General features: G+C 54.9%; 2 protein-coding genes across 8 annotated transcripts; one reads left to right on the top strand and one right to left on the bottom strand.

Annotated features, from left to right (window-relative positions):
• Positions 1 to 2,277: 2,277 nt before the first annotated feature.
• TMA7 (translation machinery associated 7 homolog) lies at positions 2,278 to 12,323 on the bottom strand. The gene is made up of 4 exons (XM_070049825.1): positions 12,233 to 12,323; positions 5,673 to 5,812; positions 5,503 to 5,590; positions 2,278 to 2,501 (listed from the first exon to the last, which is right to left on the bottom strand). The coding sequence occupies exons 1-4, from the start codon at positions 12,321 to 12,323 to the stop codon at positions 2,467 to 2,469; spliced, it is 354 nt and encodes a 117-aa protein (XP_069905926.1). The 3' UTR covers positions 2,278 to 2,466.
• On the top strand, positions 5,954 to 16,567 carry CCDC51 (coiled-coil domain containing 51). Of its 7 annotated transcripts, XM_008260594.4 has the most exons (5): positions 6,006 to 6,056; positions 6,409 to 6,497; positions 13,496 to 13,815; positions 15,021 to 15,185; positions 15,575 to 16,567. In XM_008260594.4, the coding sequence occupies exons 3-5, from the start codon at positions 13,504 to 13,506 to the stop codon at positions 16,322 to 16,324; spliced, it is 1,227 nt and encodes a 408-aa protein (XP_008258816.1). In that variant the 5' UTR covers positions 6,006 to 6,056; positions 6,409 to 6,497; positions 13,496 to 13,503; the 3' UTR covers positions 16,325 to 16,567. The 7 variants fall into 7 exon arrangements, with proteins under 7 accessions (XP_008258815.1, XP_051707616.1, XP_069906946.1 ...); XM_008260593.4 differs by lacking the exon at positions 6,409 to 6,497 and having other exon boundaries at positions 5,954 to 6,056; positions 15,575 to 16,565; XM_051851656.2 differs by lacking the exon at positions 6,409 to 6,497 and having other exon boundaries at positions 5,958 to 6,056; positions 13,617 to 13,815; positions 15,575 to 16,564.
• Positions 16,568 to 16,574: the final 7 nt, after the last annotated feature.

The following is a 16,574-nucleotide window of genomic DNA, read 5'->3' on the forward strand; positions in this document are numbered from 1 at the left end:
CAATCAGCTGCCGGCCCGCGAGCGCGGAGAAATGACGTCTCTCCGAGCGCGCCGCCAGGCTCGGCCGAGTCCCCGCCAGTGTCGATGGCGCCCCGCCCCTCTCCGCCCAGCTGAGCCCGGCTCCGGCGCCGGGGGTTTTCGGGGAAACCTCGAGGTTGCCTGGCGCCCAGCAGAGCACAGAACTGCGGGGGACAGTTCGCCCTGACAGTCACCCTTGTGCGTTTGAATCGAGGCAGGCAGAGTTCAGGGTTCTGGCCCCCGAGAGCTCGCTGCCTCTTTCCATCACATACTCCGAGGCTCCTTTAGGGAGATTAGGCGAGGAGTGTGAAATGTGTGGCATTTGAGGTAGGTTTCGGGAAGACAGGTCCAAGGAGAACCATCCGTGTGGGAAGTGCTCAGACTTCTTTCATTCATTCATTCATTCATTCTCTCGGAGATTGCTGGAGCATATTTGTCACAAGCACTGGTTGTATAAAGATGAGTGAGGGTCAGGTCAAGGAAGAGCCCCCCCCCCCCCCCGAAGTGGCACCTGGGCTGTCCTACAGGTTGTCAGGTGGGAGACAGCAAGATAAAGGGGTAGAAGGCTAGCGCAGAATTCCCCACCCAAGGCAGGCCAGGTGTTGGTAATCTATGGCAGACAGTAAGGCTTCCCAGAGTGGTAGCTGCGGTGCGCAGAGCAGTTGAACAGGGGAGATTGGCACGGAGAGTAACAGGAGCAAGATTCTTAAACCTTGGGTACTCAGTGCCAAACTGAGCCTGAGTCTCCTACCAATACCTGTGAGGGCAGACTGCTGTCAAGTCCTAGAAGGCTTTCGTGTTTTCTGAAACTCGGCTGCACAAATGTCGAATGCTTCCATATTAATTGCTGTAGGTCTCTGGCCTTGGAAAGACAGGATCACCCATCAGGAGGGATTAGATTCTGCCAGAGAGCAGCGACTTGCTCTCAGAGGCAGTGTGCTCTCACGGGCGGTGCAAGGACTGATTTTGACAGCACACTGCGGGGTGCCAGCTTGCAAGGCCCCATGGGAAATGTTCTGCAGCCCAGAGGAGCTGCTAGTTGTGCAACTTCCCAGAGGACCAAAGCACCCTGTCACCATCGACTACGTTAATCACAGGACAGGGTTTAATCTGTCACTTTTCCAGTTTTCACCTGGCCAAGCCTACAAGCCTCTCTGAGGACATCCTCAGAGAAAGCTTAGCTTTAGTCCCATAGCTGCATCAATGGCCTGCACTTGTGCTTCTGAAGTGATACAATAAATACATGTGACTATCATGGGCTTCAAAATATTTTGCCACCAAAATAAACTCCCACTTCCTGCAGACTTTGGAGTACCTCCACATTTAGCACACCTTATGGTCACTGTCCTAACGTTTACATTTTAGTCAGAGATGGTAGATAACTGGGAGAGAAAAATAAAGACAATGGGACTGACTGCAAACTCATTGTTAGCAGGAGAGCTCACTATTGTGATGGCGGAGTTTTGGTCTTCTGAGGAATACAGGGAGTGTTCAGCATCTATGAGAACGTGCAGGTGGAAAGGAGCTGGGAGCTGGCCTCAAGCCGCTGGCTGAGGAGGACCGGGGGCTGGGTAATGCATATAAGGCAGTGGCATCCATACCCCTTTGCACTGTGGCGTTGCTAACTCTGAGCCAAGAAACAAAGTATGACTCACGGTTCAGCAAGCGCGCTCTGGACCCGAGTGAACTCTGGAGGCAACTGCAGTCATACAGGTGAAGGGTCAGAGCTGCAGTGGGCACATGGCGCTGAGAGGACACTAAGGTAATCTGATTTTGCTCATGGACTGGATGTGAGGTCTAACATGGGACCCCAGCAAGGACCTTAGTGCAAATGTTGTCCCTAGGGCTTCTGGGGGAGTCTGATACTGAAGAGACGTTCAGGAATCTCACTCCCTTCTTTCCCCTTTCACGGTGCACATCTCCTGTATTCGTCTTGTCCCCCTCCCACGACAGGAAGTTGCTCGCTGACGCTGGCTGTTTACTGGCACTGGCCCGGTGGCCACACACAGCACACGTGCGTACTGTAGCAGAGAAAGAGGAGCCACGTTTTCCTTCCCAAGTACTTCTTCCACAAATCTCATGTAAGGTATTGTCAGGTACACAACCACACAGGAGCTACAGCCTTTCCAATGCCGTGGTTTAATTCCAGGTGACACAGAATTTGGAGAGCAAAGAGCAGACTCTGGAAGGGTTCTCGGCTGGGTTTACTTTAAATTCACAGCTGGGAGTGGCTGAGTGAAAACAACTAAGACAGTGAGCTACAGTACAGTGGAGTTTATTCCCCTTTTTACAAAATTTTATTTGTAAATGTACAACAGGCTCCAAGATAACACTTAACTCTTAACACTTCATTCTAACTACGGTGGCATAAGATGTTATGGCCGGGAATCGAGATGTTTAGCTAGGAATGCAATCAAGGGCGTCATCACTTCAGGCACAAGGAACAGCTTACTTTTTGCCAGATTTCTTAATTCCACCTGTGGCTGCAAAAGGAAAGGAAAAAAAAAAAAAATCCCGTTAGAGAGAAACCGTTCCTATGGGAGAAGTCCCATGGGTCTGATGTAGACCCTGGTAAAGTGTGGCTCTCAGTCTGGGGGTCTATCTTGACAAAAAGATGCAGAGTGGCCTTTCAGCTTTCTGTTCTGGTCTTACTCTCCATGCCACAACTCATTTTAGAGGTAGAGTTACAGACAGTGAGAGGGAGAGACAGAGAGAAAGGTCTTCCTTCCGTTGGTTCACTCCCCAAATGGCCACAATGGCCAGAGCTGTGCCAGTCAGAAGCCAGGAGCCAGGTGCTTTTTCCTGGTCTCCCATGTGGATGCAGGGGCCCAAGCACTTGGGCCATCTTCTACTGCTTTCCCAGGCCACAGCTGAGAGCTGGACTGGAAGAGGAGCAACCGGGACTAGAACCGGCACCCATATGGGATGCTAGTGCTGCAGGTGGAGGACTAACCTACTGCACCATAGGGCCAGCCCCTACAGGTCTTGTGTTAGGCACTGTTCAAAGTAATAAGCTGGCATGTGATGAACCAGGATTCCAAACCAGGTAGTCTAACTCCCAAGTCCATGTTCACTCATTCATTTAAGGGGCAGAAAGACAGACAGAGATGGAGACACAGAGTTCCCACCCACTAGTTCACTCCTCAAACGCCCACCGCAGCCAGGATCTGGAAGTCAATTCAGGTCTCCTACATGGGTGTCAAGAACCCAATTACTTGAGTCATTACTTGCTGCCGGCCATGGTCTACGCTAGCAGGAAGCAGGAACTGCGAGTCCAACCCCCGTCCATATTCTTAACTGCCACATTACACTACACCATCTATTACCTTCCATGTTATGATCCTGGCATCTCAGTCACTCACCACATTTACAGTACTCAATTTACAACTGACAACGTATTTTGCACCCAGTAAGCAACTTAATTAGAGAATGAAAGATGCCTAATATAGGAATGAAAATACAAAAAGGGCCACAACAAAATAAAGCTTTCAAAGTTAGCTGATGTTCAATGAACTCAATCCAGGTTTCCCACCTTGGTGGCAGGGACCCAAGTCCTTGAGCCATCACCTGCTGCCTGCCAGAGTGTACAACAGCAGGAAACTGGGCTGGGAATGGAGCCAGGGCTGGAGCCCAGACACTCTGATATGGACTCCAGGTACTCCAAGTGGTGTCTTAACAGCTCTATTAAATGCCTGCGCCTATACAGTACTTTTAGTGCACTTGCATTTTGACTGTGACCTGTCACATGAGGCCAGGTGTGGGATCTTCCATTTGTGATATAATATCGATGCTCAAAGTGTCGGGTTTGGAGCATTTCAGGTTTCAGCTATTAGAATTAGGGATGTTCAGCGTGCATAGGCTTACCAAGGATTGACCTTTTCCTGATACAGAATCACAGGTCAAGGGTAGCTACAAGAAACGTTGTTTCATTCTGAAAAGGAATCTCAGCACTGTATGGGTGAGAAATACTGGATCAAACACACTGGGACAAAGGTGTCGGCAGCCCTGGCAACACTCCCTCCCTCCCTGCCTCCACCATGCCCAGGGCGGCTGACAGCGCTGAACAAGGAAATCATCACTAGCTGCGGCGCAGTGGGTTGAGCCGCTGCCTGCAGTGCCCACATCCCATACGGGCGCCGATTCAAGACCTGGCTGCTCCACTTCGGATCCAGCTCTGCTATGGCCTGGGAAAGCAGTAGAAGGTGGCCCAAGTCCTTGGGCCCCTGCACCCGAGTGGGAGACCCAGAGGAAGCTCTTAGCTTCTAGCTTCGGATTGGCCCAGCCTGGGGCATTGTGACAGTTTGGGGAATAAACCAGCAGATGGAAGATCTCTGTCTCTCTGCCTCTGCCTTTCTGTAAGTGCCTTCCAAACAAATAAAAGAATCTTAAGGAAAAAAAAAAAAAAGGAAGAAGAAGTTAACAGGTGGCCAGTGTTGTGGCACAGCTGGTTAAGTTACTGCCTGCAATGCCGGCATCCCATATGGGCGCTGGTTAGAGTCCCAGCTGCTCCAATTCTGATCCAGCTCCCTGCTAATGCATCTGAGAAAGCAACGGATGATGGTTCAAGTGTTTGGGCCCCTGAACCCACATAGGAGACCTGGAAGAGGCTCCTAGTTCCTGGTTTCAGTCTGGCCCAACCCTGGTCATTGTGGCCACCTGGGGAGTGAACTGGCAAATGGAAGATCTCTGTTTCTAACTCTGCTTTTCAAATAAATAGAATAAATCTTCAAAAACAAAAGCAGCTAATGAAACATTAGGAGTCGGAGTAGGCACTGAGCCTAGTGGTCAGACACTTGCATCGCACACCTGAGTGTCTGGGTTGGATTCCCGCTTCAGCTTCCTGCCAATGCAGACCCTGGGAGACAGTGGTGGTGGCTCAGGCAGCTGGGTCCCTGCCACCCTAGGGTGACATCGAGATTGTATCCCCAGCTCTTCGTGTGGCATTTGGGGGAGTGAACCAGGGAATGGAACTCTGGAAAATCTTTTGAAATGTAATCAATTCCTCTTTTATAAAGGAAAAGAAGTGGCAAAATGGTGGAGAGCTAGCTTAGGAAAGCAGATCGAACAGTCCACCAAGGAGCCCAGACTTTTTACCTTTTGGTCTAGAAGTTCACTCAAGACACAAAAGCACTTGTTAAGAGACAACATGAGCAGTAAGTTCGAATGTTCAAAGTCGAGTCATGTTACCAGCACTGAAGACGTAGTAAAATGTAGATCTGGGACGGGAAGTCGTAGGAATTTAATGCTATGAACCTGTGTCTGCGGTAAATTCCTGTGTTTCTACAGCTTCCCCAAGAAATGGGAGTCCAGACTAGAGACTTCTTTCTGGTCCCGCTTCTGGCTCCTGCCCCTTCCCGCTGCTCCAAGTCCGTCACCGGGAACCGAGACCCCACAGCCGACCAACGGGCCAGCACGCAGACCTGCTCGGGCCTTCTTCCCAACAGGTGCTCAGCGCGTCTGTCCAGCCCCCGCGGCCTCACTTACCCAGGGGGCCCTTCCCCGCCGCCTTCGCTTTTAGCTCCTCGAGTTTCTTCTGCTCCTCTTTCTGTTTTTGCTTGAAAGCCTTATCTTCCTGGGGGCACGAACAGCGAGGTCACTCCAGCCCGGTTCCCCAATCCCTCCGCACCCACCCGCGCCTTCGCGCCCGCTCTCACCTCATCCATCTCCTTGGCCTGCTTCTTGGGCTGTTTCAGGGGCTTCTTCTTGCCACCTGCGGGAGGCTCGAGCACGCTCAGTCCGCCCCGCCGTCTCCACCGACCCCACCGACCCCACCGCCCACACTGCCCCCGGCACACTTACCTTCCCGGCCGGACATGGCGCCTGCCGCCCCTTCCCCAGACCCTGCCACCGGAAACGGAGCTGCCGGTCCCACCCCTTGCGCTAACATCAGGACGCGGGCCCGCTGATTGGCTCCCAGATAGGAAGTTGTTCTCCAGTTGTAGGAGGTGGGCGGGCGCTAACGGGTCAGAGGTGAATTGAGTGGCAGACGCTCCATCAGGGTTGCAGCTTTGCAGCTCCGGGTGCTATTGGCGCGCCAGGTACGGGATTGTAGGTTCGTCCCGCCCGGTGAGGATCCCTGGCCCCGGGAGGGGTCCTTCACCAGGCCAGGCCTGCGATCGTGTATGGGAAAGCTCAGCAGGTAGAGCGAATGGCATGTGCCAGGGCCTTGAAGCCGGCCGCGTTCCTGGAACCGAGGAAAGCCGGCGGCGGGAGGGAGATGATAGGAGGGGAAGTGGCAGCAGTGAACAGGGCCTGAGTCCCCGGGTCCTAAAACTCTGGAAGTCACTGTAAGGAGTTTGAGGTTTATTATATGGTCAGGGGTGCAACAGTTTTCGATTTCGGCTTTTTTATCCAGTACATTTTTTGTTAAGTATCTGCTGTATCCGACAGTATTCTAGGCAGTAGACACGCGCCTCGGGACAAGATAGCCTGCCCCGGCAGAGCTGACATTCCAGTGGGGGAGACAGACAGTGAGCCAAGTAAGTGAAGTACATAGCACAGGTCAGGTGACGCACGGGTGGAGACGCACAAAGCGGGAACTTGGGCTAGAAGTGCTAGGGTGGGGTGGGGTGGTGGTTCTGATAGGGTGGTCAGGGGAGACCTCTCCACCAGGGGGCACTGGAGCAAGTCCTGGGGAAGGGAGGCAGCGAGCAGGCCTGGTGCGCTGCAGCAGCATCAAGGTTATCCTGTGATCCGGGAGCTAAGGAGAGGGAAGCTGGGGAGATGCGGTAAGCGGCGGGTCTATTGTAGACTCTGGAGAGCGCTGGCTGCTACCCGGAGAGATGTGGGTGATCGCACCACTGTGAAAGCATCGCCGCTGCTCTGTTGACCATAGAGGGCAGGGGCTGCAGCAGACACCCGAGGCCTCTGGGGAGGGCTTTGTAGCCCAGTGGGTCAACACCCACGCCCCGTGCTGGAGTGCAAATTCCACTTCCCACCCAGCTTCCTGCTAGTGCACCCTGGGAGGCAGCAGGTACAGGCTCAAGTACTTGGGTCCCTGCCACCCACATGGGAGACCCGGATGGAGCTCTGGGCTCCTGGCTTTAGCTTGACCCAGCCCTGGATGTTGTGGGCATTTGGGGAGAGTGATAGAAGATCTCTCTGTCACCTGCCTTTCAAGCAGGTGAATGTAGGTGAAACTTTATTTTTTATTTTTTTGCGATTTATTTATTTATTTGAAAGTCAGAGTTACACAGAGAGCAGAGAGGCAGAGAGAAAGAGAGAGAGGTCTTCCATCCACTGGTTCACTCCCCAACTGCCTGCAACGGCCGGAGCTGTGCTGATCTGAAGCCAGGAGCTTCTTCCAGGTCTCCCACGCGGGTGCAGGGGCCTAAGGACTTGGGCCATCTTCTACTGCTATTCCAGGCCAAGGCAGGGAGCAGGATCAAAAGTGGAACAGCTGGGACTCAAACCTGCGTCCATATGGGATGGCAGCACTGCAGGCGGCAGCTCTACCCACTGTACTACAGTGCTGGCCCCAAACCTTTCTTTTTTAAAAAAAAAAAGAGGTTCTTGGGATAATACAGGAAAGAGATGTTGGTTGTTGGGACCTCTTGGTAGCATTGGCAGAGATAAGAAGAAGAGGCATTTTTTTTTTATTTTTTTTTTATTTTTTTTTTATTTTTGACAGGCAGAGTGGACAGTGAGAGAGAGAGACAGAGAGAAAGGTCTTCCTTTGCCGTTGGTTCACCCTCCAATGGCCGCCGCGGCGGGCGCACTGCGGCTGGCGCACCACGCTGATCCGATGGCAGGAGCCAGGAGCCAGGTGCTTTTCCTGGTCTCCCATGGGGTGCAGGGCCCAAGCACTTGGGCCATCCTCCACTGCACTCCCTGGCCACAGCAGAGAGCTGGCCTGGAAGAGGGGCAACCGGGACAGAATCCGGCGCCCCGACTGGGACTAGAACCCGGTGTGCCGGCGCCGCAAGGCGGAGGATTAGCCTAGTGAGCCACGGCGCCGGCTAAGAAGAGGCATTTTTTTAAAATTAGTTACATTTTATTCAGAAACCATAATCAGATTACTTTCTCACAGCAGGTTTTGGGTCTTGAAAAATAAAAGGATAGGCCGGTGCTGCGGCTCACTAGGCTAATCCTCCGCCTACGGCGCTGGCACTCCAGGTTCTAGTCCCGGTCGGGGCGCTGGTTCTGTCCCAGTTGCTCCTTTTCCAGTCCAGCTCTCTGCTGTGGCCCGGGAGTGCAGTGGAGGATGGCCCAAGTGCTTGGGCCCTGCACCCCATGGGAGACCAGGAGGAAGCTCCTGGCTTCGGATCAGTGCAGCGCAGCACCGGCTGTAGCGGCCACTTGTGGGGTGAACCAATGGAAAAAGGAAGACCTTTCTCTCTGTCTCTCTCACTGTCTAACTCTGCCTGTCAAATAAATAAATAAATAAAAGGATATCAAATGTAGGGAAAGCATACATAATACTGGACATCATGACTTAATTCCCCAGGGAGGAGGCATTTTGGATTTAAGCAAGTGTTGTTTGCTGATAGGCTGGTCTGAGGCAGGAGAGGAAGTGAGCAGTCAGCGATGATACAAGACTTTTGGCCTGGGCATTTGGAGCTGGGGTTACAAACAAGAAGGAGAAAGCTGTTGGAAAATCACATTTAGGAGGGGAAATAAGATCCCATTAGATTTTCTTTCTTTTTAAAAAACTATTTTCACTTCATTTGAAAGGCAGGGGGAGAGAATGAGAGACAGAGCAGCTAGAAAGAGATCTTGCATCAGCAGGTTCGCTCCCCAGGTGGCCACAAAGGCCAGGGTGGGGCCAGGCTGGAGCCAGGAGCCAGGAGCTTCCTCCAGGTCTCCCTGGTGGGTAGTGGGGATCTACTCATTTGGGCCATCTTCATCTACTTTTCCCAGGCCATTAGTAGGGAGCTAGATCAGAAGCGAAGCAGCCAGAACAGGAACCTGCCAGTGCCCATATGGACTGCTGGTGTCACAGGCAGCGGCTTTACCCTCTGCTCCACAGCGCCGGCCCCCCACCTGCTGGTTCATTTCTCTAATGCCTGCAACAGCCAGGACTGGGCCAAGCTGAAGTCAGAATCTTGGGACTGAGTCTGGGTCTCCTGTGTGGGTGGCAGGGACCCAAGTACTTGAACCATTATCTTTTTTTTTTCTTTTCAGCATCTAGGTTTTTATTAATGTAAATTCTTAAAAACAAGCATCCATAGCTGTGGAGGGGTTGAGGGTGGGGGCAGAAGGGCGAAGTGGGGGGAAGGAATTCCGCTCTATTGGCAATAAAGCTCCAGATCAGTCCTGTCGTGGATGTCACCGGCCCACAGCGACATGCGGTCCTTGAAAATCGTGTACCCTTCTTAACCGATCTTGCTCCAACGGGTGCCAGCTCAGGCTGCAGTCAGCTCCTTCAGGTCCCCGATGGTGTCATCATCCACAGGTGAGGTTGTGAGATGCCACAACCTCACTCCAGTGCTAAACCCCAACTGGAATTCCAATCATTATCTTTTACCTCCCAGGGTGCACATTAGCAGGACACTGGATTGGAAGTGAAGTAGTTCGGACCAAGCTGTCTGATACGGGATGCAGGCATCTCCAGCTAACTGCCCACCCACCCCATCCCCTTTGCATTTTCAGGCAGACTGGGAAGCCAGGGTGCCGTGAGCAGATGCAGGACAGAGCAGTATCTGAGTGGAGGAGGAGGTGTGGAGGCTGGGGCGTAGGTTGGTCTCCCTGAGGAGCCCTGAGTCTTTGTGTTGAGGATCTGAAATGGTGCAGATTCTGGCACTTGGGAAGGTTTGGTGAATGTAGAAGTTTTCTTTCTTGTGTTTGTAAAAAGGATAAAGTCTAAGGATGGATGTTTGAGGAAAGGAGAGAGTCATTCAGATGGAGTGGGATTCAGAGGATGGAATGGGTTTGGAGGTGCAAGATTCTGAACTTGACCCTCAGGGCCCTACTTCCCTTGGCCTCTGTCCACCTATCCAGGCCCTCCAAGATCCAGTTTCCTCTGCCTCTGCTTCCCAGCCCCACCAGCCACTGGACACGGATTGGAACAATGTCAAGGACTTTCCACCATTTTCTCTGCCAGGAACGTTCTTCCTTTTGCTGTTGATTTTTGTTTCATTTGGACGGTAGCGAGACAGAGAGGTCTTCCATTTGCTGGTTTACCAACCAAATGCTTGCAACAGCCATGGCTGCGCCAGGCTGGAGCCAGCAGCCCAGACCTTCATCCAGGTCTCCCACATGGGTGGCAGGGACCCAAGCCCCGGAGCCATCACTTCCTGTTTCCCAGAGTGTGCATTAGCAGGAAGCTGGAATCAGAAGTGCAGCTGGGACTTGAACCCAGGCACTTGGAAAGGGATGTGGGCACCCCAAGCAGCATCTTAACCATTGTACCAAGTGCCCACCCCCACCTTGCTGGTCAGGGGCTGGAGCAGGGAAACACCTTGGGGGTTACTGACACCTTCCGTCATGAAGCAAAAGTCCCCAGCGTCCCCAGACTTCCTTCCTGGCTATGAAATACGTGATAAACTCGCAGGGAAGCTGGCCGCGGGGGGAGTTGCCAAGGAAGGCCACGCTAGGGTGCCATCTGGGCAGACAGATGTAGGAGGAAAAGTGGCCGCGGTGGGCAGGTGTCGGGGTCTCTCACGGCAGGGTGGAGCTTCGCCCAGCAGGTGGCTGGAGCAGAGCAGAGCAGTGATGGAGAGAAGGAAGAAGGGGAGGCCTGAGAGATGCTGGGGCTCGTTGGCCACTGCCAGGACTGGCATTCGTGCCCGGTGAGGTGGGGGCTGCCGCAGTTTGAACAGAGGATGTGAACTGACTTCGATGTTAACAGATCCTTTGGCTGCCATGTGGAGAGCAGGTTGTGGGGGCAGGGGAGGTGTTGCACCAGAAACTGTGGGTGTCATTTCTGCCAGGGACGAGTGACCATTCTGGGGTCCGAGAGTGGGCAGCTGGTAGAGGAGAGGCCGGGAAGGGAGGCCGAGAAGGTTGGAGGCAGCCGAGGATGAGCAGTGATTTCAGGAAGAGAAGGTGTTGAAAGCTACGGAGGGACTGGAAAAGCAACCCGAGAATTCCTGCTGGATCTAGCAGGGTGGAAAGTTTTTGTTTTGTTTTAAAAAAAGATTTACTTATTTGGGACTGGCACTGTGACATAGCAAGTAAAGCTACTGCCTGCAGTGCCAGCATCCCATATGCGCACTAGTTAATGTTCTGGCTGCTCCACTTCCAACCCAGCTCTCTGCTATGGCCTGGAAAAGCTGTAGAAGATGACCCAGGAGCCGGCGCCACGGCTCACTAGGCTAATCCTCCGCCTTGCAGCGCCGGCACACCGGGTTCTAGTCCCGGTCGGGGCGCCGGATTCTGTCCCGGTTGCCCCTCTTCCAGGCCAGCTCTCTGCTGTGGCCCGGGAGTGCAGTGGAGGATGGCCCAAGTGCTTGGGCCCTGCACCCCATGGGAGACCAGGATAAGTACCTGGCTCCTGCTATCGGATCAGCGCGGTGCGCCGGCCACAGAGCACTGGCCGCGGCGGCCATTGGAGGGTAAACCAACGGCAAAGGAAGACCTTTCTCTCTGTCTCTCTCACTATCTACTCTGCCTGTCAAAAAAAAAAAAAAAAAAAAGATTTTATTTATTTATTTGACAGGTAGAGTTACAGAAAGAGAGAGAGAGAGAGAGAGAGAGGTTTTCCTTCCATTGGTTTGCTCCCCAAATGGCCGCAATGGCCAGAGCTATGCCCATCCAAAGTCAGGAGCCAGGTGCTTCTTCCTGGTCTCCCATGCGGATGCAGGGGCCCAAGGACTTGGGCCATCTTCTACTGCTTTCCCAGGCCACAGCAGAGAGCTGGACTGGAAGATGAGCAACCAGGACTAGAACTGGCACCCATACGGGATGCTGGAGCCGCAGGCGGAGGATTAACCTAGTGTGCCACAGCACCGGCCCCTTGGGCCATCTTCTTCCACTGTTTTCCCAGGCCATTAGCAGGGAACTGGATCAGAAGTGGCACATCCAGGACTCGAACCAATTATCATATGGGACACCAGCATTGCAGGCAGAGGCTTAACTCACTGCATCACAATGCTGTCCCCTTAATGGAGGTTTTAAGGGGCCTCCAGGGGAGCTGCATTGGTTGTGGACTGAGACCCAGTGAGAAAGGTGGTGGCAGACGCTGTCTTTGGAGCACTGTTGGGAAGGAGAGAGGCTGCTGTGTCTGGTGGGGCTGCAGGAGGGTGTGTTTTGTTCGCCTCCATGAAAAGCCCACCTGCAGGCCGCAGTGGGTCACAGCCCTCGTGCTCGAGGCCTGGGGGGCTCAGCCGACTGCTGGCATGGATGGCGAGTACTCCCTTGGGCATGGTCCCCAGCCTTATGAAAAGAGCCCAGGGGTTTGTGGCAGCAGTTTGGGACCATTGTCCCAGGAACTTCCCTTTCTGTGGCTGTTAGCTGGGGTGCACTTTGACCAGAAGTCACATCCTACCCAAGCAGCTTTGTTTGCAAGGCTGCCTGAGCTCTCCAAAGATGGTTCCCAGGCCAACGTGAGGTAGAGGAGTCTGGGATGCCTTGGGCAGGCCTCTGCTCCCCAGGCCCTTACCCTTCAGGCCCCTTTGTGGTCTGTCCCCATCCCCCCCTCCCTCGGCTTTTCCCTTTCTAGCCTGATTGGTTGGCCACCAGGTGTCGCCCTCACAGCAAGACTTGGTCCTGGAAGCTTCCAGGTTCGATTTGCCCAGAGTAGGATGCAGCTAGAGCGGGTTTTTGCCAGAAATATGGGTCACCTGGCCCCGTCTTCAGGGTCCTCGGAGTCACCGCTCTGTTGGGCCTGGGGAAGGCCTGACCCTGGATGATGGGAGACTCCTGTGCTGTTCAGGTGATGGAAGTGGGTGTCAGGAGGGCCCCACATCAAAGCAGAGCTGCAAAGGGAAACATTAAAGAAGCCTAACCTGTTGAGCGGTGACTAAGGCTGGAGAGGAAGCAGGAAGCTGGTGGATGGCGAGGGGTGGGGGGGCGGAAGGAGCAGGGCCTGTGTGAGCCCGAGAAGAGCTGTCCTCGCACAGAGAGCAGCTGCCCGCCCCCACCGTGCCCTCCTGGGAGAGCCTGGCATGCGGCCTTGCCCAGATCCAAGCTCCGCCATCCCAGTACTGTGGCAGCCCCGGGGTCTGGGAACGTGGACCTGAGGGTCTTTTACTGAAATGCTCCTCGGCTTCCCAGGGAACGTCCTGAATCTCTGTGGGGCTTTGTCGGCGTGGACCCAGCTCAGGTTGAGACCTTTCTTTCACGTTCTCAGAAAACCAGGCGCCAGGACGCTCATCACAGTCACAGCAGAGAGGCGAGGGGCAGGTGGGTGGGGTCTTGGAGGCAGGTGGGAGCTTTTGTAAGTTCACCCGCAGAAGTGTCTGCTGTCCAGGAGCGCCCCGGGCCCTGCCCCAGCACTCCGCTGCCTGGGGGCGCGGTTCATTGGAGATGAGTGTGCTCAGAGCAGCCCTAGGCCTTTCTCGGCTTCGACCTGACGTGTCTGGCGTCCCCCTCACAGATCTCCTGATGACGGGGTGCGGCCCTGTGTTTGCCATGCAGCACGTCGTGGGCGTGCCCCACGCGCTGGCACGGAGAGGCCTCCTTGGAAGGGAACTCTTTGTGACCAGGACTCTCTGCAGCCCAGGCCCCAGCACGCCCAGGCAGAAAAGACCTGAGGAGGTGGCCCTGGGGCTGTATCACCGCCTCCCGGCGCTGGGAAGAGCCCTGTGGCACAGCGTTCAGCAGCAAGCGTCCTCCACAGCCAAGACGTGGTGGGGCCGCTACGAAGAGTTTGTTGGACTCAACGAGGTTCGAGAGGCCCAGGGAAACGTGACGGAGGTGAGGAGGGGAGCAGGGCGGCTGGCTCTGCCCTGGACCTGGGAACTGTAGCTTGCAGGCTGACGTCATCAGCCGTGGTGCTGTGAGATGGCAGGCAGCCTTGCCTATTCCTAAACCATCATCACTAGACTCATTTCTCAGTAGAATCCTGGGCTGGACACTCCTGGAGTGAAGGGCTCTATGTAACTATACCCCTCACCCACCTAAAAACAGTCGCAGTGTGCCGAGAAGTCCCTGGCCATTGTTGTTTTAAAGACTTACTTATTTGAAAGGCACAGTGACCGAGAGAGGGAGCTTCCATCTATTTGGTTCACTCCCCAAATGACCACAATGGCTGGGGCTGGGGCTGGGCCAAGCTGAAGCCAGGAACCCAGAACTCCATCTGGGTCTCCCACGTGGGTGGCAGGGACCCAAGCATCTGGGCCATCTTCCACTGCCTTCCCAGACACATTGGCAGGGAGCTGGCTCTGAAGCAGAGCAGCCAGGACTTGAACCGGTGCTCCAACATGGGATGCTGGCATCACAAGTGGCAGCTTACCCTGCTGCACTGTGACCTGGCCATTACGTCCATTCTGTAGGCCATGGAGCACTTTCTGCATTGCCGGGGGTCACAGCAACTCTTGGTCTGGATGTGACTATAACAGCCCTTGTGAAGGGCCCCCAGGAAACAGCAGACTGTGTGCTACTGTGGCAGCAGGAAGGCACTGTGCCGTCTCTGTTCCCATTCCAGCTTAGGCATGGGGCTGTGCAGAGAGGTGGGCACACTGCTGTCTCTACGCTTACAGACTCTGAGCTTGCTTGCCCTGGGGCCCCTGGGGCTATGCAGTCAACAGTACCCACAACAGTGCTGTAAGGCATGAGTAAGGTAACAGGCAGCAAGCCGCTTAAGCGGATAAGTCCCATGCCGTAGCTCGTATGAAACCAGAGGTGGCTGGGTCTGGTGGATACGGATTGTGTGCACTAGCTGTTTCCAAGTTTCTCAAGGGTGTGTTATTTCTACTTGAATGGACAAATCCAGTAATTCCGATGGGCATGGCCCAGGGCTGCTCTTTGAGCACCACTGGGTGAGCCAGGATTAGTGTCCAAGGATCTGGTTCCACCCTCTGCAGCTGGCACCCAAGGACCTCTTCCTAGCCAAAGCCTTGTTGGGAATGGGGTTGTGTGTGGAGAGAAGGGGCAGCCAGCCTCCGTTGTTCTCTCCACAGGCAGAGAAAGTGTTCATGGTGGCTCGTGGGCTCGTCCGGGAGGCTCGGGAGGAGTTGGAGGTTCAGCAGGCCAAGCTGAAGGAGGTGAGGGACCGCTTGGACCGCGTCTCCAGGGAGGACAGCCAGTACTTGGAGCTGGCCACGCTGGAGCACCGGATGCTGCAGGTAGGCGCCCTGGGAGGCAGCCCTTCCTCACCCGGACCCGGACGGCAGCCCGTGAGGGAGTGGGTGGGGACCCTGACTGGTCAGAGACTCCCATGGAGAGAGAGAGCCCCAGCCTTCCAGGGTGCTGAAGGGGATAGCCCAGGGCAGTGTAGTCAGGGAGCCAGAGTGCTGGGGATGAAGTAGCACGGAGGAGGGGCAGCTGGATACTGGTGGAACCCAAGACTGCTCATGAAACCATGCAGCTTGCTTCACCCCACCAGGCTTATGCAGTCTTCATCCAGCACACGTCTCCCAGGCAGGAACTGGGTGCCAGCCGCAGGCAGTGGACCACCTGCCAGTGGCCACGGCCGCAGGGTCACCGCAACGCTAACCCGGCTTCGTTCCCGCAGGAGGAGAAGAGGCTCCGCACAGCCTATCTGCGTGCAGAGGACTCCGAGCGAGAGAAGTTCTCCCTCTTCTCGGCGGCCGTGCGGGAAAGTCACGAGAAGGAGCGCACGAGGGCCGAGAGGACCAAGAACTGGTCCCTCATCGGGTCCGTCCTGGGGGCCCTCATTGGCGTGGCTGGCTCCACCTACGTGAACCGTGTTCGGCTCCAGGAGCTGAAGGCTCTACTGCTGGAGGCACAGAAGGGGCCTGTGAGTCTCCAAGAGGCCATCCGGGAACAGGCGTCTAGCTACTCCCTCCAGCAGAGGGACCTCCACGACCTCATGGCGGACCTGCGAGGCCTGGTGCACGCTGGCCAGGGGCAGAGCCCTGGGTCTCCGGGAGGTACTTCCCCTCCCCAAGACAGAGATGTCCTTTCAGCTGCTTTGAAAGAGCAGCTCAGTCATTCCAGGCAGGTCCATTCATGTCTGGAGGGCTTACGGGAGCAGCTCGATGGCCTGGAAAAGACTTTCAGCCACATGGCTGGGGTGGTGCAGCTTGCAAAGACAGCAGCACACCCAGGCCCGGAGGAGCCAGCAGACAGGGCTCTGCCCAGCTCCTTGCTAGAGCAGGGGGCTGTGATCTTGGCACTGTCGGACATGGAACAGAGGCTTGAGGCCCAAGCCAACAGGAACACCGTCTACAGCACGCTGGTCACCTGTGTGACGTTTGTGGCCACCCTGCCTGTGCTCTACATGCTGTTCAAGGCCAGCTAGCCCAGAGCCCCCTCCAGCGAGTCCCAAGCGCTCGATGTGGGTGAGGATTTAGTCGGTGAATCCCAGCAGCGAAGTCAGCCTTCGGAGATGCACACGACCTCGGCCTGAGCCGCTGCACCTTCAGGCACACTTTGCGTTGTAGGCAGTGTTTTACATGAATTATCAAAACGCTGCGCTAATGTCCAATTAAAATATCTTCCAAGTTTGTTTTATGTAAAAAAATGTACAGAGACTGAATTTCGTGCATTGA

Source organism: Oryctolagus cuniculus, chromosome 10 (assembly GCF_964237555.1).
Source record: "Oryctolagus cuniculus chromosome 10, mOryCun1.1, whole genome shotgun sequence".
In the NCBI taxonomy this organism is placed as follows: domain Eukaryota; kingdom Metazoa; phylum Chordata; class Mammalia; order Lagomorpha; family Leporidae; genus Oryctolagus; species Oryctolagus cuniculus.

Bases quoted from the DNA above. Each gene is read 5' to 3' on its own strand.
- TMA7 (XM_070049825.1), bottom strand. From the start codon at position 12,323: ATGCCCAAGGGAGTACTCGCCATCCATGCCAGCAGTCGGCTGAGCCCC. The intron at 5,591-5,672 runs GTGAGAGCGGGC...TCGTGCCCCCAG, and splicing joins AGGCCAAGGAGATGGATGAG to GAAGATAAGGCTTTCAAGCA. The intron at 2,502-5,502 runs GTAAGTGAGGCC...TTCCTTTTGCAG, and splicing joins GGCGGGGAAGGGCCCCCTGG to CCACAGGTGGAATTAAGAAA.
- CCDC51 (XM_002713370.5), top strand. From the start codon at position 13,155: ATGCTCCTCGGCTTCCCAGGGAACGTCCTGAATCTCTGTGGGGCTTTG. The intron at 13,816-15,020 runs GTGAGGAGGGGA...TTCTCTCCACAG, and splicing joins CCCAGGGAAACGTGACGGAG to GCAGAGAAAGTGTTCATGGT. The intron at 15,186-15,574 runs GTAGGCGCCCTG...TCGTTCCCGCAG, and splicing joins TGGAGCACCGGATGCTGCAG to GAGGAGAAGAGGCTCCGCAC.